The following is a 27,397-nucleotide window of genomic DNA, read 5'->3' as shown; positions in this document are numbered from 1 at the left end:
ATTAAATTATAAAAATTTTTGTTTCCATTGTACGTATGCTTGTTTACAAGATCTGAAATTAATTAATTTTGATCTATTTTAAATTTTTTGTGATATTTTTTAATAAATAAATATATTTATCTTTTATAGTAAATATTTCTCTGATATCATTAAATTTTACAAGTTATATCGATTTGCCCGAAAATTAATTGCGGTTTTTTGCGCAAAAAATAATATTTAAAATTGTTAGAGCTTAAAATGAAATTAATTTTAAATAAAATTAATCAAACAAAATAAAAATCATTTACTATTTATATTCTTTTTCTAACGAAATATAAATATTTCATTTATCATCATTTTAAAAATCTGATTTCAGATGCTTGAAGATATGAAACAAAGATATAATTATTATGTACAAAAATAAATAAATATAGTATTAAATTATACACCACAATTTATTTCCTGACAATTTAATATTCCTTACATTGAATTGCAAAAAAGAAAATTAATCAATTCTAAAAAGGTACATTATCATAGATATCAACAATTTCAACTTTAAAAAAGAAAACTATCCAAAATATCTCTAAAAATGAAAAAAGAAAAAGTTTGAATATATCTTATTATTATCATTCCCTTCAAAACTACTTAAATCAGGTGCCAGATGCATTGTCATCGAGCCAAGGTATCTTCATTTAAAGTTAAACCTTCTTTTCGATTCACTCTGTATATGACTAGGTGGGTCGCATTCGTCTCCATTATATTGATATTGTGCTGCATCTATTATCGTGCATCTCTTGAAACAATTAAGTAGCCGTGAGGCTCGAAAAGATTAACTCTTTACATTAATTTATAACGCTACGATATGTTGCATGATATGATGAAAATATCACCTGCTAAAGAACACTCTTACCATTATGGATATAATGCTCTTTCTTTCTCACTCATTTGCACTAGTCGCTCGCTCTCTCTCTCTCTCTCTCTCTATTATACGTATATGTATATATGTATCACTTTCACTCCTCTTCTCGTTCTTTCCTTGCACAAAATATGTTAAACTGAAAAATAAAAAGAGAAGAGAAGACAAAAAGGGGAACGGAAGCATTTTAGAATCGTGCACACGTGGGATGTCCCGGAAAACCGTCGTATACAGATTTATTGATCGACAATGCAGACTCGATAGTGCGTAGGCAAGGAAATATCTATAATTACACCTTGTTGTTTTTCTACATGATATATAGACATTTATAGGCGTGTATAAAATGCATGCTCGCGGTGACAAAATAGCCAGACTTATCCCCTTTGAAGGGGATAACTTTTTCTTTCTTTCTTTCGCTTTTTTTTTTCCCTTTTTCGATTAAAAATAGAACTTTTATCATATCACGCTCTTAAGGGACAGACCCTACGTGTGCTATTACATTTTACCTAATCGGTTATAGACGATTGATTACAACGTGCAATAAAACTGCGTAGAAGTGAAAGCGAAACTAAGAGTTTTAAATAGATATATTGAGGAAATTTATATAGATACATTTCTGGTACGATATAATCGAGAAAATTATCGATAATATTAAATTTTATTTCGAGAATATTGGAATTTTTTTAATCTCGTATTTATCACAAGGATAAATGAAAAATTTATTCCTCGATAAAAATTATACATTGTAAATATATATGAATAATAAAAAAAAAATCATATGAAAATGGATATACATGCAAATTTATATATCATTGTATATAAATATTATCTATAAAGACATAAGGAACAGTATTTTGGTATATTATATTTTTTCAGCATAATGTAAATTAAATTTATACATGAATTTGTATTGATCCTGTACAATTTTATTGCACGATATAACTGAACAATTATTTTAACATATATTTAATTGATTTTACATTGACTTATAGTAAGTTCCATGAAAATGAAACATAATTATTATATTGAAAAATATTTTTAAAAGATAAAATTATCTTTATATTAATATATAAAGATACTTTTATTAAGTATAAAAGATATTTTTTTGCTTATTATGAAACATGAGAGAACATGAAGTGATTTAAGTAAAAAATAATGATAGAAAAATAAACGAATAACATTATGATGTAATTATATATATCATTATACCGATAACAAGGTACAACAGTCTTAATTTCTGATTTGTCAATAGGATTTGCCAGTTTCGGACTATAATTTTTGCGTTTGCTAGCACACAACACGCATATATGTATATATATATAATTCTTTTATATATAAATATCTATTTAAGATATTTAAAAACAAAACGTTCACATGCGCACGTGTACAAAGCTCGTATGTATCATATCTATTTAACTTATCATAATATCTTTTTTATACGATAATATGTATATGAAATATATTCTTCGTTCTTACTTTCATAAATTAGCATTATGATCAATAATTAGATTATACTAGAACTAGAAATGTAAAAACATCAAATAATCGATTATAATATTCATAATTGATTATGCGTATCGTAAAAAAAGCAATTGGAAAGTAGTAAGTAAACATAACCTTATACTGCGTAATAATACAGTAAAGATATTCAATTCTCATTTCTTCCTATTAAATTCTTTTTTATTTTTCGAAATAAAAATCAATTTAAACTTTATATATTTATTAGATGTGTAAATCAATTTAATATCTTTCACATTTACTTCTTTTCTATTTCAAATTCAAATATTTTTGAATAGTAAAAATTATTTTGTAATGAATAATTCAATATTACTACACGATTCATAACAGTGAATTTATTTACACATCTAATAAACAAAAGATAAGATTAATATTCATTTGAAACAATACCTATATGTTTACACTTCTTAATTTCGAACAAGAAATTCGATTTGCGAATTGACATTCATTACACCGTCTCACCGATCATTATAATACACCTATCGAATGAACATATGTGTCCTTTGAAATACTCGAGATCTCTTTGAAATCACCTAGAGGTCTCTGGCATCACGCAATTACCAATATCGATAAGTATGTATATACTAAATAGCGATAGATATATAATTCTTTAAACTATGAATAAAAACGGTACTTCATATATATATATATTTTCACGAATATAATAAATTCTCCTCGAGTACGAGCGAATAAAGTATTCTATACGATACAGTGTCAACGTATTTAAAAGATTTGAAATCCAGTAAGTATAGAAATATAGAACAATAGTAAACGAGTTAATCTTATGGTCGATATTAGAAAATGAAGAAAAATGCGCCCGTGTGTATAGCCTATGTATTTTTTTTTTTTTTTTTGTATTTTCCTTTTTAGAAAAAAATCACTGTTAACCGGCGAATTACTATTTACTACGATATCTTTTTTCTCTTTTTATTTATTTTTTTTTTTTTGTTTTACTTTTTTTCTTCTATTACCGTTTCGATGGTCATATTCTCCCGAACTTGTACGAGTTGAAATGACCAGAAAAACGAACGAAATTCTCCCTCGGGATTCGACAATATTTTCGCGAAATAGATAACGATCGATACAAGCGACAATCGAAAATAGTTGCACGAAGAAGCCGCGTCTATATGAGTTTATAAAATTTCTGCAAGACAATAAAATCGCTGCCCCCGTGTATTTCGGTATAATCAAGGAAGACATTGTGATTGTTCGTTCATTAATATATATATATATATATATATTGTATGTATATAATATATATTCCCCCCTTCCCACAAGTTCTCTCTTTTTTTTTCCACTTGTATTTATACTCTTCTCGTTTACGTATATTACACATCTTTTTTTTTCTTTTTTTTTTTCCTGTATTTTTTCTTCTTTCTTTAGTTTCTTTTTTTTTTCTTTCGTTTAATTATCCTATAGCAATTGACTTTTATTAAGGAATGATCTTGTGCATCGCGCAGAGTATGCACAGTAACGTAGCTAGGGGCCATCCCCATGCGATATTTGGTGCTGAGGATTCGACCATCGACATAATTTTCACTGAAACAATGAATAAAAAGTAGATCTAACGTTAGAAACGCGAGACTCGAAAATATGAGATATATAAAGATTTATTTAATTGTGGAATTTAAAATCGAATATGAAATAATACAAATGAAATGATTTATGGTGATTATTGCAGTGCAATAATATTACGATTTAAAATATTAAGAAATAAATTTAAAGTTTTTTTAATATTTTGCTATATTACATGATAGGAAAAATTCTAAAAATTAATTTTTTTTCAATGGACAACGTAAACTATTCCCTGACATATTTTATGGAGAAAAATATAAATAATTTTTAAATATATTTTTTCAATATACGATATTACAAATAAAAAAATTCATTATTTATAACTATTATTCTAAAAAATACTTTTAAATAAGTAATTTATTGGAAAATAAACTAATGAAAATTTTTAAAAATCACTAGTATTTATCGTATGATATTTTTCTCTATTTCCCTAGATAGATAGATAAGATAAATTCCTTACAAATTATAAGATTAATTTATATTGCTCGTGATATTTTTAACACATTAAATAATTAAAATAATTGCACAAAATGTAACATATTATTATTATAAAATCAAATACAGTAGAAATGAAAAAATATTCCTAGAGATTAGATGCAGCCAGATAGCATTGAAGAAGCCATGGATAACTTTCGCAATTGCTATTTCTAATTGGACGTTTTTTCCTGTGATGCAATAGGGCTTCAAACGAGTTAATTAGAACGCCTACTTTTGAGGTTACGCATCTCATTCATTAGTATGCCTTACATGAACCATGGAAAAGGTATTTGAGATGAAAATCTCACGACTATAAGATTAAAGTAGAGAAATGCTTTTTTAATGGAAAAAGTGAATGAGAAATTGTTCGCGTGTACAGTTCCCCTTCCCTCATTTGTAAATCGGCCTTAATACTTGTGTGTATTGATTCCCATCTAGAAAATATGAATTTCCATTTGAAAAGCAAATTTCGTTTTTAAACCAAGCCAATTTTTACGGAACGTGTTAAAAAAAAAAAAAGAAAATATTGCAAATAAATAAGCAGTGTGTATACGAGCTGAATAGAATTCGAAAATCTGATTGGGAAGCTCACTAAAAATGAGTGTTCGGTAACCGATATACGGTGAAAAAATTTGATTTATGAAATACAGTGTTTGCAGATATTTATGAGAGAGAAAAATTGTATATGTAAAAATTGAACTTTGAAAATATATCATACACGATGATCATGTGAAGAGTTCGGAAAAACGTTATTTTTTAAAAACATTGAAATTCAATCGTATTTAATTACCGCAAAAAATTTCTGTAAATATCGAGAGTGTGTGCATGAATCTAATTTGAATATCAAACGTTCCTAGAACAATTTTACCAAAATTAGATCTGTAAAATCAATTAACGGAGATTGAAAAATTATGTAAAAATAAAATTTATGAAAGATAACTCGATCTGCAAAGTGAGTTTGCAATTTTAATTCGTTCTCACGAAGAAATGGAAAAAAAGAAATGGAGAATTGAAATAAGAATAAAAATTATTTTATAAAATCGAATCGAATAATTACCCGTGACCGATTCCTTCTTTATATCGGCATACTGCACTGCGTAATCTGGGATGGTCGAATGACAGCTTATTTCCAGATTACCGTTTTTTCCTGTGTGCAACGCGGAAACCTCTATCACCAGTTTCGCAGTAGCGGACATCAGTTGGTTTTTGTGATGTGTGTGAGGATAGTGATTTACCAGACTGATATCCACCTAATATAACAGGTAAAAAACATTGTGATGTTTGGTTACAATTTTTATAAAAAATTTCTCGCGTGACATAAGAATTAGGTTAGTTTTAACGAATTAATGCTTTACGGACGAATGTCGATGCTACAGTCGATGCTATATTGAAGTTATTCATAATAAAATTTTCACAAAATAATACGTATTCTTTTTTATTTCTAATATTTAAGTGTTTAACTTATAATTTCATATAAGAAATATCCTTCATCTACGGAGAATCAGAATCGAAACAAAATGTTAATATTAAAGAAAAATCAAAAACAATAGGAAAATTTTCTCATATTATCGAACATAAATAGCTATAAGTTGATGTTTGAGATTAAATAATTTTTTATTTAATCTCAAAGTTATCGTACTGTTAATAGTTAATCGTTTCTAAATATCAATCAATTAATCGTAAGAATCGAAAAATGTAATCGAAAAGATTATGTAGACTATCATAACTAAAAGAATGATATTGCAAGTGAAAAATGAATTCATCTCATCGAGATTTATTGAACACAAGTATGCCTGTGATTTAATATAATATATTTACTTACCTCCTTCCCGTTTATATACCAAGTCAAATGAGGAACTGGATGTGCAGCCGAGGAAGTGCAATTCGCCTCTAAATTTTCGCCTACGACGTACGAGTTTTTCTTGAACGTAATTTTCGGATTTTCAGTCTGTGGTACTGTACACAATTTCACAACAATACCAATTAGAATAGAATTATCCTTGAGAATTATAGAATATATATAATTCTATATATGTGAAGAACAATTCAGCGATTATTACAATAATGCAATAGAAAAATATAAATTTAACCTAACTTAATCTAATAGTTCAGTAATTATTGCAATGCTATGTAAAAATACAAATCTAATTTAATCTAATTTAATTGTTTACTAGTTATTGCAGTGTAATAGAAAAATATGAACTTAATGTAATATAATCTTTGACCAATTTGATTTTTTGATTTGATTTTTTAACGAAACGAAGAGAAAACAAATTTCACATCTTGCAATTATTCTTCGCAAATTATGCTTGCAAATGTATTCTCCTTTCCGCAGTTGTTTTTAAATCAGTCAACTGTGTACTCTGTATGCAATCATCAACGATTTATACCTATAAAAGTCATATAACAATTTTTATGCCTCGGTAGCATATTATAATTGCAAAGAGGTCGTGTCCTATCGCGATTATATTTCACGGTATAAGTGAAACGATTGCATAATTAGCCGATCGATTGATGCAAGGATGAACCTCCCCTCCCAAGTGTTTGCATCTTTTATCTTTCGAGTTTTCTATTTAGCATCTTATGTTAATAAAAGTATTAATGGTAGATAAAATATTTTTCGTTTATTTTTATAATAAAATTGTTAAGCATTTGTTAATTGAAAAGCTATAGAAGATAGATAACATATAATTATGTTCATTATAATTAAATTGGAAATTATGTAAATTCTTCATATACATATATTATATTTTTTATTATAAATGAGAAAAATGTTAGATTACGTGAAATGAATTTTTAATAAGGTTTTTAACGGTTATAGTTTTCAAAGATTGATATCAATTAAAGTTTGATTCAACAAATTCAATATACAGAAAATATAATAATAAAAATTCGCAATCTAATTATAGTGAAATAAAAATTGAAAAGATAGAATGGTACTCAATGAAGTCTACTTATGTCAACCTCATTTTATGCGTTTATAATACAAGCGTATATAATATTTGCGTATAATTATGTTATTTATTTTTTTCGCTTTAAAATTCATGAATTCAAATATTTAAAATAGTCCAAGTTTTAACAAAAATGAAATTCACCATTTCTTGCAATAATAAAATATAAACTATTAAATATTTTATTACAGTAAAAAAAAAATAAAAGATTTTAATAATATAAATTTTAATGATTTAAGAATATGATCGTTTCATTACAGACAAATTCATTTCATTTCATTTCTTTTTTTATTCATTTAATCTTTTTATTTTAATTTATTTAATTTAATTTCAATATCGATTTAAATACATACACACATTATATAAATTTTTTGATATTCTTTTTAACCAATGTGTTTTTATCTCTTACAAGATAAGAATTTTTTTAATTAGAAGTTCAAAAGTGTTTTTACGCGTTTCGTAACTTTTTCAATTTTTCAAAAACTTTCTGTGTTACTTGTTAAAATATAACTATATTGCAAAGAAACTTCTTTAATGCGTTATATATATTTCAAAATTCAACTTTTACATTTTCTTTTAATATTTTTTATAATTGTCAAGGCCAATTATTTGACAAAATTTCACCTTGTCATATTATTTATCTAAATTACATTATTATTTATATTTCATAAAAAATCTAAAAATTCTGAAAATTTATAATATTATGATTATAGAATAAATGTATTTCAACATTTTAACTCTTTTTATTCTAACCTAACCTAATCTAAATAAACTAATCACAATGTACAATTTTAATATTCTAATTCTTTTTACATTTAAATTAAGAATTAAGAATAACTGATAAGAAAATGTTCTTTTATTATATAATTTCTCAAAATCCTATCATTTTCAAACGAAACATGAATGAAATTATTAAAAATAAATAATTTTTATATTTGATATTGCTTTTGCAATTTTATTAATCTTGTATATGTATAAAAAATCTTTATCAGAAAGAAATTATTAAACTGTTTTCATAATCTTTTGTTTTCTGAACAGTATAAGACAAGTAATAAGTGAACAGAAAAAAAACAAAAATTGGTAGGAGATGAATTAGAAGAAAATTATCTGGAAGATGGATTCAAATTGCATCTTTAAATTTTCTTTTCAACTTTAAAGAATATTTAAAATTAAATTAATTTCGCAACTTACATATTATACATCTGGTGGATAACTTATACTTGTTGCATCATTAAAACAAAGGAAGCATTATATTTTTCACCAGTGAAATTCTAGGTAAATAAGTGAATTTCCATTTTTATTATGAAATTTTTACGTATTTTTTAAAAATCGTTTCAAAGTTATTTTATAGTAATTTTTTATCTATGTCACTTTTCAAGATGCATACTATAATATTGACTTCTGTATAAAACACAAGTGAAGGATATTGGAATTTTCTAAACTTCTGTATCTTCTTTAATAACTTATATCGAGTTTTAATTTGAATATGAAAGGTGTCCCAGTTTTTTGACGACAAATTGCCATGGCGTATTCTTTACATTATAAAAATAAGAAGAAAATTGTTGTGTAAACTTCTATAACTTTATGTAACATTTTCCTTTGTCCTTACGTAAAAAGTGTACATTAAATAAGTAATTTTCCAGCATAGAATGAGAAAACTGTCTTTGCCAACTGTCTCTATCTTGGTTATATACATACAAATACATCACGTACCTTTTGTTTATCATAATCAATTTTATCGATTAATTAATTAATCCTTATTGACAATTATTTTTTAATTATATGAATAAACTAGTATTTTCAGTTATTCAATCAAAAGTGTTTATTATTACATACTCGATCGTTTATATATATATATATAACTGTTGATATATTCGTGGAACATGATGGAGGATGAAATATTAAAATTTTAAAGATTATAGTCGAAACAAATACAAAAGTTGATATTCAAAAATGTCGGTTAAGGCTTATTTATCAAATTATATGCAATTTAAGCTCGCGTTAAATGAAGCAAGACAGATATATAGGACAGTACGACAAAGATAGAGTTATATGTAAGCATTCTATTCAATTATATATAACTTAATAAACAAACCTTAACCGACATTTTTATATATCAATTTTTATATTCATTTTAGTTTTTTTTAGAATGAATTCAAAGATGTTCCATGAACATATAAACATTCTGTACACAAATGTTGCAATAAAAAATTGTACACTATCCATTTCATGCATGTAATGTTTATTTGCTTATTATCTTGACCTGGAATAGAATAAATTGGATTATTTGTCAAAGAAAAATAAATAATGAGATAATGCACGTCAACTAAGAGATGATATCTGCATGTCTATGACGTCGTTATGTCTAAAGCAAGGCAAATAATACATAAAGCCAGATATTTTTGGATCCTTAACCTTTCAGTTTCAGCGTGCTATCTTTTGAGATCTGGAAGACTGCAATGATTTCAATAATTTAGAGAAAAAATAGAGTAGATAAATTCTGCATAAATTCTTTGAAAGATTAATTCACAGCACAAAGTTAGTAAATCGCAGGAATTGAATAAAAGTTTATTCTAACAAAAGAACTTTTTAGCAATGCATTTAAATTCCAATTTATCGCAAAACTTTCTATTGCAATATGCTTTTTTCTCTCTTTTTTTTTTTTTTGCAAAAAATAAATTTTCGTTCTATAAAAAAAAAAAAAAAATTAATAGAGTATAAAATTTCTCATTATAATTTAAAATATAAAATTGTGCAATATAGAAAACGTTTTATATTATAGTGTATCGTTGTCATCGCATCACGCTTAATGGAAACTCTATCAATGCTGAAACATGTTAATAGAATCGTTCGACAGGTGTCTTCCAGTAAACGAGACTCAATCTATTCAGACAAAATATCAGATTATCCCATAAGCAATGTCATTTTAAAAGAATAATTTTAATATTTTACTTGATATTTCTAATTTATTTATTATTATTTATAATTTTTTATAATTGAGACAAAATTCTTTAATTTCTTTTCGAACGAATTTCTTATTCTTCCAAGTAGAAAGCTTAAACAATTTTGAAATAAAAATAACAAGATAATGATACGATGTATCAGGTTAAAAAAATATAAATAAATTTAATATATTGATATGGTCAAATGTTTTCATAATTGAATGAAAAATTATCAAAATTGCATATTGTTTATTCAATTTTCATAATAAATTATAATTATGATGATTCAATTATCAAAAATATATAAGAAACAATTCTTCACAATTAAATTTTCAAGGCGACATTACCTACCGATGGTATGACCAACTACTTACCACCAAACTTTTTCATATTAAATACATATAATATATATAAATACATAATTACATAAATGAATAAATACATAAATACATAATTACATATAAATACATTCAATTCATTAATACATATAATACAGAATACGACTTACCTATAACTTTCATTACGACGCTTTCCGAGTGTTCGGTATAAATAGGAGTCGTCATCGTAACCAGACAGTGATACGAGCCGGACGCCTCGAAACGTAAGTTCTTTAATTTGATTGTCGTGCCATTTTCGAAATGCTGTAAAATAAATGTGGTGTATCGTTACTAATTGTCGTTTCGATCGATTTTAACCGGTTATCTGAAGACCTCTTAAATAACACGCAACCATTGTTTTTTGTCGTTAAAAGTCCTTCACTATTGTGACTCGCGCCATTATTATTGCCTCTTGCGTGTCGAGAGCATGGTCGAAAGAGACGCTTGTATCGATCTCTCGAAAATAGATCAAACGACCGTTCCTCTGAACGCACAGAGTACGCCATAGACAAAAAAAGAAAGAAAGAAACAAAGAAAGAAAGAAAGAAATGAAAAGTAGGAGAAAGAAAGTTGTGAAAGAAGGAATTACTTCCCAAAGATAGAAATCTTATCTACAGAATGTTCTAGAATTACAAGTGGATCGTGTGAGAAGTGATGAAAGAATTTTTTTTTTTTCTTTCTAACCTGTTTTTGATCTTGTAACTTTTGATGAGAACTCTCGATCTCTTGATGTTCGATCATGTAATTCGATTCTTATCTATTTGTTGCATCATTCATTTCGAAAAGATAAAAAGCATGGAGAATGATTAGTAAGTATAATATGAAAATAAAAAAGAGCGCATTTTTTTTTTTTTTAGCTTAATTTTCTTATGGAATTGGAATAATATTTTTAAATATCATATTTGTGTTTCTGGCACAAAGAGAAATGATAAAATGATGCAATGCAAATATCAATACATAATTTACAACATTTTTATAAGATGTTTGTATCGATAAATCATGAGACTGAATAATTGATATACACCAAATGTCATATTACAAATACAAAATAGAATTTTCTTCATTATCTTCCACAATATCATAACCAATCTCGCAATTTCGCGTTAAATTCGAGGTCTAAATTCGAAAATACAGTTTTGCGTGTTACAATTAGAACGAAACTTTTCAAACTTTTTCAGAAATAAGAAAACACGAAAAATAGCAAGATCGTAAGATAAGAAAAAAAAAAATCTTTCACCCGTATTATATTCTCATTTTCTATTTCCGCTCGATTGAACTAGTTTTCGAGGCACGTAATAAAGGAATATGTCACGAATCGAGGATATCGCGTTATTTTTATTAAAGTTGCATGTTTCGATGCGGCTGTATCGAGGCTTTGGTTAAGGAAGTCCGTTTCGATATTGTCTATCCTCGATATAACACGAGACTACGTTAATACCGGTTGCAGTTTCAATTTCCTCCTGTAACGCCTTCGCGGTTTCGCCTCCTCTTGTCCTCGGTTGGAAAACCGATGTTTTATTTAATTCCAGGTCACGTGGACGCCTACGTGTGTGGTGGAGGGGAAAAATTTTTGTTTTACACAGCATTTTCCACGACAGAGAGGGAAAAATATGTGAAATGAGGTTTCTATAGAAACATCACGGTCACGGAAAATGAAGTGACATAAGAGGGATAACGGTATGGTATATGGTATAACCATAGAGTATAATAAACGTGTTCTCGTAAAAAGGTAACTAAACGATATTTTGCGCAATTCTCGTCGAATACCTTTCCAGATAAAGAATTATTATTACGCGGGAAAATTTGAACTGTTTCTTATTACATCAAAATATGCAGAAAAAAATTGATTGTATTTTCGATAAAATTCACAATTACAATCACGATTGAAAGATAAATTACCGATCGTTAAAGAAAGAAAATTCATTGGAAAAGGTAAATGTCTCCAAATAATATTTCTATTCAATATTTTTTCGTAACAACAATCACAAAGCGTTTATTTCAAAAAAGCAACAAGACCGACACTTTTATTAAGTGCATTTTTACGATCCGTTACTTTCCGTGATGTAATTGCAGCCAGTTTATTGAAAAAAAAAAAAGTGCAACAAACCACTCCATACGCATTCTTTACGAAAGAAAAAAAAAATTATTCCAATCTCATCGAACCTTTATCACGTCTCAATTCAATTTAAATCTTTACTTCTTGTTTCCTCGTTAAAATGCGTTAGACAAGCATTAAAGAAAGAAGAAGAAAAAAGAGCAGGAAGAATGGCAATGAATGTAATCGACGAAAGACAGTTGCAGAACCATGAAAACCAATCGAGTATTAAACAATTCCTTATTGAATATTAAATAACCGTAACGATCATTGAACGAGTGTATTATCAGGATTTTTTTTTCTCTCTCTCTTTTCCGTTTGTTCATCCACTGCTCATCCTTGCTAAAGTTAGCCACGATTCTCAGATAGCCTGATATACTGGATGTGTATCAGGGACTGCGGATAGGATAAACGCGTTTAGACGGCCATATAAAAAGTATGCGTCACTTTTTTCTAGGTTACACTCGACGTTTCGGGAACAATGCGGCTCGTAAAGCAAGGTGAATCGTTTGCACGATGCACGAATACGCGGCGAACTTTAACACAATGCGAGAAACTGCTATGTATAATTGATGATATCATCCGTTTCCTCTGTACCGAATTTTATCCTTTGCCATTACGTAGTGGAATTTAGTTATCATCATCTTTTTTTAAAGATATTTTACGATTTTATATTTATTATTAAATTTGATAAATTTTTTGGAAGGGAATAATTATTTACGGAAAGCATCCTTCTCATCGATTTCTATGATCTTATGAACTATGTTGGATTAAGTTTTAGAATTAGGTTAGGTTATAAGCAAAAATACGTTCGATACTCGTATATAATATTTTTCTCTTTATGATAACATTGGTATGAAATTAAAGTTATGTTAAATTAGATCAAGATTAGCTTTCAATTTTTGAGTTGTAGAAAGATATGTTCAATGATATTCTTACCGTGATATTTTTAATATGTGTGACACAGTTGTTGAAATTAGGCTTATATTAGGTTAAATTAGGTTAGCTTTCAGGTCGAGTTAATAAGTTAAAAATATATTGAATGAATCACATGTGATTTTTTAATTTTTTATGTTACAATTGTATGGAATTAGATTACACTAAGTTTAATAATATTAACTTAAACAATAATACAAATCGTCACACGAAATTTGCATGAAATTTTCATTAGAAAGATTTACACGATTCTCGTTTATAGATACTGTAAACAAAATATAATCAGGTTTCGATTAGTTCATTATCCAGCCGTCATAAGGCGTTGGCATCCGACACTAAGCATATATTGTTATAATTACATATATAATTTTTAAGTTCAGAGCTATCAATAACTTTTTGTGAATATTTCGAAAAAATATTTTAGAATGTTGAAAAAAATGTATTTCAAGATGATCGAAATTAGAGCAAAGAATTTTATTGTAAGTAATTATCGATAATTTAATATAGAATTTTTTTTTAACATTGAAATATATAGTAAATTTTTTATTCGGGAAAAATTATTTTCTTAATTCCATAGAATTAATCTGTGAAAATTTGTGAAAATACGAATAATGTAAAATTTTAAAATATATTGATTTTAAAAATGCATAGAATTTTAATTCCATTAATTCGAGTAATAAGTTATTTTTAAAAGTAATTTCAATTTGCTATACTTGCCGAGAAAAATTAAAAAACAAATCTATGGTTTACACATTTCTTTATATTTTATTATTTTATACGAGATGAATAGATTAGAACTATATCATAAAAAGATAATAACAAAACGATAACATGTTTGTATAAACACGGAATAAAAAATAAAAGAGACAAAGAAATATACAAACGTTCTGTGTTTCTTAACTTTTGTTAACTATCTATTTTTCGATTATTTTTGAATTATAAAGTAAACGCACGATTAATAACCTCAAATAAAGAATAAGCTTTACGATCAATCGAATAACATTTCAATTTCAATATTTAATGAAATTACATAAGATATGATCAAATATACATAATCATATATCTCGGGAAATCTATTATAGCGGAACATTTATTCAAATATTATAAATTTTATCATTATCCGCTTCTATAATCATGTTCACACCATGTATAAATTGTGTAATTTTGTGTGTTAATACACGACCAGCAATATTAATTTTATCACACGTAATCTATTTATAAAATTTGTAGGTATAGAAAATTTACAAATTTATCCGTAAAACGCGAAAAAATATCAATTTTTTTTTTATTAAATTCTCTTTAACATGCACAAGAAGCAACAAAACATTTCTGAATATATTTATGTTATCCTATTATCTATTTGCCAACGAAAATCGATTATCAATCAAATCGATGATTCAAATCGATTATTTTTCTATTCGATCACTGCTTTTTTCTCTCTAGTGAATTTTCCCTTTCTAGTGAATTTCTAGTAAAAATTCTTTCTTTCTATTTAATTAATTTAATTAATAATGGAAAAATGATTAAACCACTATTAGAAAAATAATACATTAAGAATTTGAGTGAAAAAAAGGAAAACTTTTTATAAAAGCCAATCGAGCTCGAGTTGATTATACAGGGTATCCAAAAAATGTTGGAACATCCGAAGATTTATAAAGTAATTTCAAGAAAAATTTTCTTTTACAAAAACTTTGTTACCGACTTATTATTAACGAAAAAAAATTGACCAATCAATTCGTAACCTTCGAAATAAAAAAAAGTGCGTTGAATGTTATAATTTATTCATTATTCGTGATATAATGTAATTTTTATTTTCATTCAATTTTCTTCGAGATGTGTCGCTTGGACTTGTTCGCGCTCGGTCGTCGCACACAGCCAACCCTAGCGTCGCGGCTCGACTACGGCTACGCGCTCCGTGATTGGTCAGTGTTTTTCGTTAATAACTCGTTAACAAAGCCGCAACGAAAATTCTTGCAAAGGAAAATGTTGCTCGAAATCATCTCACCAAACTCCAGTTAACGTCCCCATGTGAGATGTTCTCATATTTTTGAGACACCCTGTATACACTCGTGCGAGTGAAATAATTCAGTATCTGATCGGACACACGCTTGACACGGCGTTTCAAGTGGAACAAGCTGATTATGATCGGACACGCGACGACGAGAGGATACGAAATAAAGTAAGAAATAAGAAACGATTGTAAAAAATTAGCGCAAAAAGATAATTATAATCATCATCGAGCTTTGGAATGAAAATTTTATCCTTCGTATACTTAATTAGAGTTAAAAGAAAAAAAAAAAAAAAATAAGGAGAAGTTTCGTTACGATATATACACGTTTCATCAACTTTGCTCCTATTATTAACTCCAAAGGAGAAAACTTTTCCATTCATGGACAGTTGGCTCGAGGACCATCGTATTAGAGATTGGAGAATTACACGTTTTATCGTCGTATTCGTGGGTTTATTATAAGAAATTGTTGTAAATTGGTCTGGTGCACGCGAAACTGTTTGCACGATAAAAAAAAAATTGTTTAATATTTGGAAATTCGATATCTCGACTTTTTATGATATTAATTATAATTCCTCGTTCCTGTACAAACAAGGGTTGGATAAATAAATCTGTGGAATGAAATTTTTAATATTGGATTCGAATTTTTCTCGATGGATTAAATGAATTGGTTCATTGCATAATGAAGAAAAATTGTTTAAAAAAATTAGCAATGAAGAAAATTTGAAAAGAACATACTTTGTAAATTTCGTCAAAATTACTCTTCTTGGCGAAAAAGAAACATACTTTTTTTTAGATTTATCGCAAAAATCCTGAAAGAAGCTGCCATTTTTAGTAGTTTCTGGCAACAGATTATAACATACAACCGATTTCAATACAAATTTACAAAAGAAAGCTTACTACTTCGTTTCCTTAATTTTTGACAAAAATTTTATTCCATAAATTTAAAATAATAAACCTACACTTTTATCTCTGTTACTTATAAACAACGATTTGGAAAAAACAGAAATCGGCAGAAATTGAAGAAATAAGTTGGAAATTGAAATCGAGGTGGAACGACGAATAAATCCAAACGAGGGAGAAAGATTTCCAAAAAAAAAAAAAAAAGGGAAAAATTCGAAAAAAATTAATATTCCTCCCTCCCTCCCTCCCCGAGGGATGGAAGCTTGGCCGCTTTAAAGCGAAAGTTATCGACCGCGATCGATTGGAAATTAAACGATCGATCAACAACCCGCGTACACTCGAACAGATTGCGAGCTCGCTGCCAATTTTCGAGCGAATCGTTCGAAATACGTGACGCGTGTACGTAACCTATTAATTAAGACTTGATCAGTTTAGAGAGAGACTGGGAAAAGGAGGGGGGAGGGCTAGATTAAAGAGCATTAAAAATAACGCTCGTGCGATTTATTTTTGGACCAGACGGGTATGCAGACCCAGATTAACGATACCTGGATGCATGTTCGTTTATTGACCACGATGGCCACGTAAATTAAGCGTTGTTATCGATCGAGGTTTCGGTGTTAACCGAAGTGAGAAGAATAGCGGATACTGGATATAACACCAATATGTCGATGCAAATTGTGAAAGATGAGGAATAAAGAGAGAGATAAGTTTGAAGTAATACACTAATTTATAGGAGAGAAAGAAATTTTTTGATTTTGAGAAAGAGTTTCGATTTGGCTGATTATAATGCAACTATACTACTCGTTGGATTATAAGAGACCTGTACTACTTGTCGCGATTGGCCTATGCGTCGCTTCACATATTATCGTTCCATTCTACTTATCCGACCGTGTCTGGCATCAGAGGTGGGCGAAATTTTAACGAGAGATTGAAGTTACTTCGATAATTTATTATTCAAAGCATCGAATTACCTTTAATGTTGGACGGTCAATTTGTGAATCGTGACAGATACGAAATAAATATTGTAATTTATGTAATAATAATTATCAGCCAATTAACCGATCCGATTTTCAATGAATAAATGAATCGGTCTGATCATAAACTGATTTATACCACTTGTCCATATCATAATTAGTCCATACCACTGTTACAAAAAATTTAAAATCGTTAAAATTAAACTGTCCAATGTTGTTTTCGTTCGAAAAGCGTAAAAATAAATATCACATGGAAGAGAATTTTCATCTTTACTACTTGTCTGCGTGTAAGAGACTACTTGCACTACTTATCATAGATAACCTATATTGCTTTTCTATTTAACCGAGTGTGTCTGGCCATAAACGATAATTTAAAATCGTTACATATGAATCGTCCAACATTTTCCCACTCGGAAAAGAATAAAAATATGATAATAATTGCACGAAGATTACATTATTGGAAATTAAAGGTCGCCGTGGATAAAATTATATCGTCGTGAATTTTGAAAAATTTTCAACTAATACTTATGTTTGTCCAAATATAAAAGACTTATATTATTTGTCTGATCGTAGATAACCTATATATTACTTGACCGACCATCACCGTTCTTTTCTACTTATTACTTACTCTCGCTCCGTGGCGCGTACCAGTCCGACCTATACTACTTGTCCAACGATATAATTACTATATTATCATAAAATTTAAAATCGTTGCAATTAAACTGTCCAATGTTTTTCCACTCGAAGAATAATAATTGCACGGAAATTATATATTAACGAAAGTAAATATCACGTAAAAAAATTTCCAATTGTACCAAATATAGGATTATGATACTACTTTACCGACTGTTCTTTTCCACTTATTCGATCTTTTCTAGCTTGTATCAGTCTGATCATAGATAAATAAACTTGTATCACCAATTTAATAATTAATCCATGTTATTATTATTCTTATAAAATTTAAAGTTGTTTTACAATTAAACGAAAAAAACCAATATTTTTTTCACTATAAATAAATAATGGAAATGAATAACACGTGGAGAAAATTATAGAACCAAGAATTTTGAATGGAAATAATTTCCAATTATACCACTTGTTTGAACATAAGGCTATTTGATCATCATTATTTTTTTTTTCTATTTATCTTATCATCCAGCTTGCATCAGTCTGGCGATAAATATACTTATACCACTTGTCCAAATATAAAGAGACTTATATTACTTGCCTGATCATAGATAGCCTATATTACTCTTCTATTTATTTGTATCAGCCTGACCGTAAAACGACTCGTACTACTCGTCCAACGATAATTAGTCAATACTACTATTATGAAATTTAAAATCGTTATAATTAAATGATCCAACGTTTCTCCTTCACTCGATGAAAAGGATGAAAATAATAATTGCACGAAAATTTTATTTAACGAAAGCGAAAGACTTGTACTTTCGCTTTATTTTTTTTTTTTTTCATCTGTCTGATCTTCTAGCTCGTATCAGTCTCAGATCATAGATAAATTTATACTACTCGTCCAATTTAATAATCAGTCCGTATATTATTATTATAAAATTTAAAATTGTTAAAAATTAAACCAATCTTTTTTTCGCTCGAAAAGCATAAAATAAATAATGGAAATGAATAACACGTGGAGGAAATTATAGCACCAAGAGTTTTGAATGGAAAAATTCCATTGAAAAATTTTGTTCTATTCTCGCCGCGCCTTAACCGACCCATTCTACTTGCCTCATCGTATAGACGGCCTATATTACTATTCTTTCACTTACCTCCACCAACCTCCCACTCCGTGGCGTGTATCACTCCGACTTGTATCACTCGTCCAACGATAATTACTCCCCACAATTATTATTATAAAATCGTGCAATATTTTCGTATTCTATACGAATAATAAATCTTATTGGTGATCCTAATATTCCTGATCACAATGCTAAAAAAATTTTTACGATCGACACGGTTGATATTGATCATTTTGTAATTAAGATTTGTAAAAAAATTTTTTATATTTAATTTTGAAGATTAAAAGGTTAAAATTTAACTTAAAATAAAATCTCATTAAATTGGTTAAAAAATTCAATTTTAATTTGAAGTAAGATTTTATAAATAATTAAAGATATTAAATTATTATATTATTATGACGGTAAAATAAAGATTAGTATTAATATATCTTAATAAAGAATTGAATTTATTTAAATTGAATCATATTCGAAAAATAATAGTAATAAAAATAGTAATTGGACACGAAAATTATATATGGAACGGAGAGATAAATACACGACGCAACGAAACTTTTTTTTTTTTCTTTTTTAAATTTTCCCAAACCGCGAATACCAATCATACATGCAGGTAAGGAAAATACACAAACTTTGAAAACTCGAACGGAATCACGCAATCGTCTGTTAAGGTATCGCGGAATCGTTTTTTTCGTGTTTACAATGTTCGTGAGTGGATATCATTAAAAATTCGTTTCCTCGTTATTAATATACGCACGTAGAAACGTGGAATGATAAAAAAAAAAAAAAAAGAATCGTGATAAATCATGAAAATTTAAATTTAAATGAAACGTTTCGTTATGAATTGTCAAGTTGAATGAAACGAAACAAATTTTCTTTAAACAAATGCACAAAGACTCGATCGATAAAACAGGAACATTTCCAAGGATGGTAAAAAAATTAATCGAACAAATTGGAATGGATGAAAAATAAAAAGTATATATATAACATATACAGGGTGTTTATAAAAATATGAGACACCTTTGGGGGATGAATTATATTTTATCAAAACGATGAAAAAAATTCATATATCCGAACTAAAGCCTAAATTAAAGAGCTTGTAAAAGCAGTTTTAAATTTACATCAGATATAAAGCGAGTACGCTCAGCTGGATTTGCTTCTTCCATTCTGGATTTCGATAAGTTGGTTGAATTAAACACAACGATTTTTTTTAAATAAAAAATACATCAACGTACAATCATCACGTAACTCCAAATTTGCTTTTCTCTGAGGTTTCTTGAGTTTCTATTAAATAACCAATTACATAGATTTCAATTTGCATGATTAAAATTTTTTATTTTAAACGAGATATATATATATATATATAAAAATGTTGCACACTTACATATTTACATATTATATTGTATATACTATACTTCCATGAAACAATCAATTGTATACAAAAAAAAAAAAAAAAAATATCAGCACATTTACTTTCCGTCGAGGGGCCCCGCTACAATGCAATACGGTACTGTCGCGCACCGAATATATATATATATATATATATACACACACATACAATCGTGGAAACAAAATACGACGCGTATGAAACGACGAGTGGATATATACACACAGCAATAATACATTGTTATAAATTTTTTATCTCTCCGTTTAACAGGGGAGAATTGAGAATTGAAATTTACACCGTGTTAAAATACCGCGTGGGAGGGGGGGGGGGGATCGTGAAATGTCGCGATGTATTTAACGCGATGTTTCGAGCGACAAATTGGATTATAAGCAGAAAAACCGCGGTTGTACGAAATATCGGGTTGGAAAATAATGATAAAATAAAACGGGTGGATGAAATGAAATTATGTAGGAAATGCCTTGACCGACGATCTTTTCGATCGTTTCGAAAGAAGGAGAATTGATGAAATTGTGAAAAATGTATTTATTTATTAAGAAAATTGATCCGAGGATATTCGAGTGCAGTGCGGTTGAAAAGGGAGAGATAGTTTTTAAAAATTATGAAATTTAACGTTGTGAAAAAATTCTGAATGAAAATTACCCGGGATCCCCTCCCTGGGTTTTTGAATTTCTGCATTGAAAAAAAGAGGAGAGGGAGGGAAGGAGGGAGTTGTGTAAATTTATATATGTGAAATATTATTATCATCTCGAATGTGAAACGAATGTGTGTATCTGAAAAATTGCACGATCCTCGATCTTTCATCACGTATATCGAACGAAGAATGAGAGAAAGAAAAGAAGAGAGGGGGAAAAGGAGGATCGCAAAACTTCGAATTTAAAAATTTATAAATTATTCAACATACATTAATTGTCTGGAATATAAAGAGTTCCAAAAAAATTGAACGATCAACAATCTTCTCATCTTTCGTTAAAAACAAAGAAAGAAAGAAAGAAAATTATAAAAACGTTAATTATCTCTAAAGAATTTAAGAGAAAAAAAAAAAAAAAAAAAGAAAACTCTAAAAATTACTACACGATTGTTGAGCAACGATCTTCCACTGAATCAAAAAAAAAAAAAAAAAAAGAAAGGAGAAGAAAGAAAAAGGAATATTAAAAAAAAAAACATTAAAACCACGAATAGTCGCAGAATTAAAAAAAAAAGAAATATTAATTAAGCGAGAAAAAAAATTCTGAAAATTGCACGATTCTCGGGCAACGATCCTCCATCTCCATTAAAAAAGAAAGAAAAAGAATTATGAAACGTTAATTACCTCCAAGAATTTAAAAAAAGAAATTACATGAGCAACAATCATCCATTTCCATTAAATGGAAGAAAGAAAGAACAATTGCAACAAAATGAAATGAAACGTTAATTACCTTACGTAAAGAATTCAAAAAAAAAAAAAAAAAAAAAAAAAAAAAAGAAATCTAAAAATCTCCGCGATCCTCGAACGACGATTTTCCATCGAGAGAGAGAGAGAGAGAGAGAGAGAGAGAGAGAGAGAGAGAGAGAGAGAGAGAGAGAGAGAGAGAGAGAGAAACTCTCTCGGTTTGAAGATCATCATTCGCCGAGGAGAGGAGTTAGTGGATGACGACGAGTATGACTGCGCAATTGCTTAAAGACTGCATAATTGAAAGGGAGAGAGAGAGAGAGAAATTGCGTGCAGCTCACCTCCATGTTTGCGCCTTCAACCTCGCCCCTGTAGAACGGCGGTTTTCTGTCCTTTATGTATTGTAATATCCTCTTGTCATCCTTCATGAACTCGACCTTATGCAAGAACTCGTCGGGTACGCTATGATTGCAGTGCATGGTGGCTGTACCGTTGTACGTTACGTAGCGCGGGGCTATCAGTCGTACATGCACCGGAACTTGCATCTGCATCGAAGAGGAAGTTGCATCTGAAAGTGGCCAAACGCGATGTTTTATTTAACAGAGTGAAACAACATTTTCGACGTTTCGAGGAGGAGGGACATTCTCGTTGGGGAGATCTAGGGAATTTCTTGGCGGAGGAATGGTAACACGCGACATTAAAATATTCCCTGTGTAACGTATTTTGGAAACGTATCTGGGAAACGTGAAGCCTCGCACGAGATTCGTTTCATCAATTTCGAATGAAGGAAGGAGAAATATTGCTATTGTATCTTTTCGACGAAATGGGTTGAGTTAAGGAAAAAAAATTTTACGCGAGTTCTTTCCCGCGAACGAGTTAAAGGAAATATCGCAAAATTGTTATTTCGCGAAAGATGAAAAAGTGAGATGATTAAGATTTTGGTTAATTAATGAGATTTTTAATTAAGAATGAGAATACGAATTTTTCTATTTTTTTAACGAAAAGATTTCTCGAACACGGTGTGATGAACGATGCGATGATACTTCGTATTTTCATGAGGTAAATTCAAAAATATAAAGTAGAATGAATATTATGAAAAACTATATTTACATAACCTATATAATATAATTTCATTCCCCTCTTTGCTCTGAATAATTAACATAATTTATTATAATGTTCCGTTAAAATTTCATTTCTTTTGATAAAAAAAGAAAAAAACTTCCGTTTATCTCGTTATAACGTTGAGAACACGTTATTCGATTTATAAAACGTTTTCATCGAATTAAAATTGTTTAATTCTCCTTTATGAGGCGATCAACATATTCGTATACACACCACACACACATGTATTTTAATTATACGAAAATATCGCATCTTCGCTTTGCGGTGCCCGTGAAATGCTTATCCCGCTAGAAATAAAATATAAATGCGAAAAATTTGAAATTTTTTACTTTCCAAATATTTTTCCGAAAAAAAAAAAAAAATGTTCTCGAGATAGAAAAATTTCAATCGTCGACTTTATTTAAAATATAGACGAAACAAAGATAAAAATTTTTGCAAATGATGAATTAATTTAACAATCTGAAATCTATCTCATTATGCATGGTCAAAGGTACAATTGCCGAGTACGGATATATAATGACGGAAATCGCGAAATGTAACGCGCAAACTTGTCTCGTTACGATTCAACGACAAAACGTTGCGCAACTACATCGAAAACAAAATCATTAATTAATTTATGGAACGACAAACTGCGGAAATTCAGTACTCGGTCAATGACGTGAAACTTTAAAGCATCGTATTATACGACTGCACTTGATTAAACGAATTTTTGTTGCCTTATATGTTTATTAAAATATTATAATTAATAGTTACAACACGTATGTCTCTCTATGAAAAAATTCGCCGCCATTATCGTAATGGAGAAATATATTTAGACGCCCGAGATCCTTCACAATGGATGATAGAGAGAGAGAGAGAGAGAGAGAGAGAGAGAGAGAGAGAGAGAGAGAGAGAGAGGGGGGATAAAAATAGAAAACGAAAGAGGAAATTAAATTAGCGAGGAGCTTTTGGCAAAGTTTTATGCAGTATCGATAGAAATAAAATGGAAATACAATCGTTTTCCAAGAGTATCGGTGATTTAAAATTGTTAGGTTAGATTAGGAAGGATCGATAACAATGAATTGATCGAGTTCGTAATTCCAAAGTAGTTATCTTTTAACGCGTAGAATTATGAGATTTTTCGAGAACGAATTTCTAGTAACTATCGACTAATTTCTCGAAAATTCGGAACTAAAATTATTCGATCTTATTATAAGCATCGTTTGATTCAAATTTCTGCTCCATGTGATTTCAAATTATTACTCTTCTATGTGACGAAAGTACAATTGAAGTTAAAAATAATGGAAATATTTGTAAAATCTGAAAAAGAAGTTTTTAAAAAATATAATTGTAGAAAAAACGTTTCAATAATTTCGAAATTAGTATAGCAGAAGTAGAAATTGATAAAAATTAGCAATTTTAATTCCTAACAATACCGAATATTATTCGTATACGAATTAAGCATTAAACATATAATAATAAGCAACAACAGACTATATTAAATTTAATTCCAAATCATAAGTTAAATTAATGAATTACAAATTACATGATATTTCACACGCATATTGCTCGTTTCAGACATATTGCATTAAACAGTCACGAAGAAAATTATTAAAGCAAGGATTTAACGATATCTATGTGTAAAAACTTTAAGAATAAATTTAACAAAGTATCTCGTATCGGTGTATTTCGAAATCGGCCGATAAATTGTCGCTCATAATTAATGGAACCGCCTGTACGATCAAATTTACATGTTATCGCGAACCGTCGATGTTAATGTGTCGAGCAACAATTAGCTGTATCATCGGACAACAATTAATAACCGGATGATCGATACAATTTAACGTGCCGGAAGGGAAGTGTCTATTAATTCGCGTTCCTTCGCGAAATTTAGGTCGTCGTAGGAATAAGGTTCACGTATCCGTGTCAATTATCATCTCATTAATTCGATTACCGGCCATTTACTCGATCTAGATCCCGCAGACCGATTATACGTATACACAAGACTCCATCAACGGAGTGAAAAGCATAAAGAGGGATATGAGTCAAAAATACGAAAGAGTCTAATGAAACCGTACGGAAGAATGGAGAGGTTTTAGCCAGCTATAACTACTTGTGGCAGTACCCTGTTGCTGGGAGGTGTTACTGTATCGATCACTGGAAGCGCGTGTTACTAACACGCGCGCAGAGTATTCCTGGGGCTTTTAAGACGTTTCAAAAGCAGCATATACGACGAACAGCGAAACGAATCACCGTCGTCAAAATGGAATCATTTTTTGCTTTGTGCACCGTCGATGTCGCGTACGCTTGAAATTTAAATCGGTTTTTCACTTCGCGTTTCCGAATATAACGTTCACCGCACGAGAGGTTCTTTCGAAACGCCTTTGTGAAACGAAAGAGAAGAAAAAACGAATAAATGGCAGGAACGAAAAACGCGTTTTATTCGCAGGTTCGACTTGTGAACTTTGAAAATTCTAATTTTACGCGATAATTGAGAAATGAGAGAAAAAATGCTAATGAATTTGTATAATATTTTTCAATAATGCTATAAAATTGTCAAATTTTGAAAAAAAAAAGAAATTGTAAATGAATTCTTATCAATATTAAAAAAAATTAAAAATTTAGAAATAAATTATAACCATTATGAATGAAAATGATTAAATAAAATGGAATGTATGCTAAATTACTTTTGGTTCATAGTTATATTATTTGTATCGCTAAATATAATTCAAAGGCTAGATAAATATCAAGCAATTTTCAATTATAAAACGTTGTAATAAAATTTAAATTATATCTTATATGTGTCACAAATGAAAATAATATAATTTAATATGTATATATATATATATATATGTATGATGAAAAGTTTTAAAAAAACCGCGAAAATATAAACACATTCATATACTTTGTAATTCGTTCAAATCTTGCACTTAATAATAAATAATTATCTAATAGCAATCTATTTTAAATAAAATGTACTAAACATACATTGCTAAACCTTTTTCTGATTATCCTTTCACTTATTCTAATATATTTGTATTGCTTAAACTTAATACAAAAAATATGTTTTACATATTAAATAATATCGCATATATCAATATATATTTTGCTATATTGCTCGTTTCTTTTTCATATTCTTAATGAAACACTAGCCGTTGAAAAAAATTTCATTCAAATTCTGAAACATAAAACGTTTTATGCAAAATGCTTCTAAGAATGAAAACGATCAGATAAATTTATTAAATTTAAATTTAATTTCTATGTTTGAATGCTTCTTTGCGCTTGAATCATTATGACATATAATATTTCGATGTAAAAACTATCAGTAATTTCACTATTCGAGAACAAAATGAACTGGCCGGGTGGGTGTTTACGATTGCGTACAACTTACATGAAAATAAATGTAAAATATATACGAATATAAATTTTCCCCAATATGTTGATTGGCGCGGCATTGTAGTATGAATTTTCTCGCGTTATTTCTACGCAAAATTGTTACTGATTCTACGTTACTTAATACGAAAAAAACGTGCGTCTATTTTGTACAGTGGTGTGCCTTTAAACTACACAACTTCCAACCGAGTCGGCGCTACAACTGACCAAGCTTTTCGATCGTTCGACCAACTCCCATAGAATATAAAACATAGAGCGGGGACTCGCTGTCTTTTTGCTTATCGAGCGATCTTCGATATCGGATTTATTAATGAGTAGCGTGAAATAAGCAATGAGTGGCACAAACTGAAATGAATAACGTATTGATATCTTTATGATAAGATATAGAGCGGCGAATTTTAATTAATCTACTTGCATTGATTTAAACTGCATTTAGAAAGAAGTTTATATTATTAAATAATATATTAAATATATTTAAATATATTAAATATATTTTTGTTAATAGATTTTTTTTTGATGTTTTAGATTATATTATAAAGTAAAAAATTTAATTCATAATTATGAATAATATTTATAACATTAATATTTTATTATTTTATAAATAAAATTAAAACACTGCATTATAATTTTATAATATTATAATAAAATAAATTTTGATAAATTAATAAATAAATTACAAAATTTCATGTTAATGAAAAAAGTATTGCAATTTTTAATTAAATTCATTTTT

General features: G+C 28.6%; 1 protein-coding gene and 2 long non-coding RNA genes across 3 annotated transcripts; 1 reads left to right on the top strand and 2 right to left on the bottom strand.

Annotated features, from left to right (window-relative positions):
* Positions 1 to 415: 415 nt before the first annotated feature.
* On the bottom strand, positions 416 to 2,902 carry LOC147657241 (uncharacterized). The gene is made up of 3 exons (XR_015292860.1): positions 2,804 to 2,902; positions 890 to 1,034; positions 416 to 772 (listed from the first exon to the last, which is right to left on the bottom strand). It is a non-coding gene; the product is annotated as an uncharacterized LOC147657241 (long non-coding RNA).
* A 671-nt stretch (positions 2,903 to 3,573) lies between these two features.
* Positions 3,574 to 26,871, bottom strand: LOC100862934 (uncharacterized). Its single transcript, XM_086910938.1, has 6 exons — positions 26,666 to 26,871; positions 22,515 to 22,741; positions 10,867 to 10,999; positions 6,288 to 6,421; positions 5,523 to 5,715; positions 3,574 to 3,952 (listed from the first exon to the last, which is right to left on the bottom strand). Exons 1-6 carry the CDS (start codon positions 26,727 to 26,729, stop codon positions 3,846 to 3,848), a joined length of 858 nt encoding a protein of 285 aa, XP_086767064.1. The 5' UTR covers positions 26,730 to 26,871; the 3' UTR covers positions 3,574 to 3,845.
* LOC147657240 (uncharacterized) lies at positions 11,230 to 14,414 on the top strand. Its single transcript, XR_015292861.1, has 4 exons — positions 11,230 to 11,544; positions 12,265 to 12,412; positions 12,511 to 12,667; positions 13,288 to 14,414. It is a non-coding gene; the product is annotated as an uncharacterized LOC147657240 (long non-coding RNA).
* Positions 26,872 to 27,397: the final 526 nt, after the last annotated feature.

The sequence above is a fragment of the Apis florea genome, unplaced genomic scaffold (genome assembly GCF_048593485.1).
Source record: "Apis florea isolate Af1SG1 unplaced genomic scaffold, ASM4859348v1 contig_3203_pilon, whole genome shotgun sequence".
NCBI classification, from domain to species: domain Eukaryota; kingdom Metazoa; phylum Arthropoda; class Insecta; order Hymenoptera; family Apidae; genus Apis; species Apis florea.
Note: the sequence above shows the minus strand (reverse complement) of the source record. Positions and strands in the feature narration are given on the sequence as shown.

Coding starts and splice junctions, on each gene's coding strand:
- LOC100862934 (XM_086910938.1), bottom strand. CDS start 26,729: ATGCCGCGCCAATCAACATATTGGGGAAAATTTATATTCGTATATATT. Junction 11,000..22,514: donor TTGAAGGCGCAAACATGGAG/GTGAGCTGCACG, acceptor TTTATTTTACAG/CATTTCGAAAATGGCACGAC. Junction 5,716..6,287: donor GGTATATAAACGGGAAGGAG/GTAAGTAAATAT, acceptor CTGTTATATTAG/GTGGATATCAGTCTGGTAAA.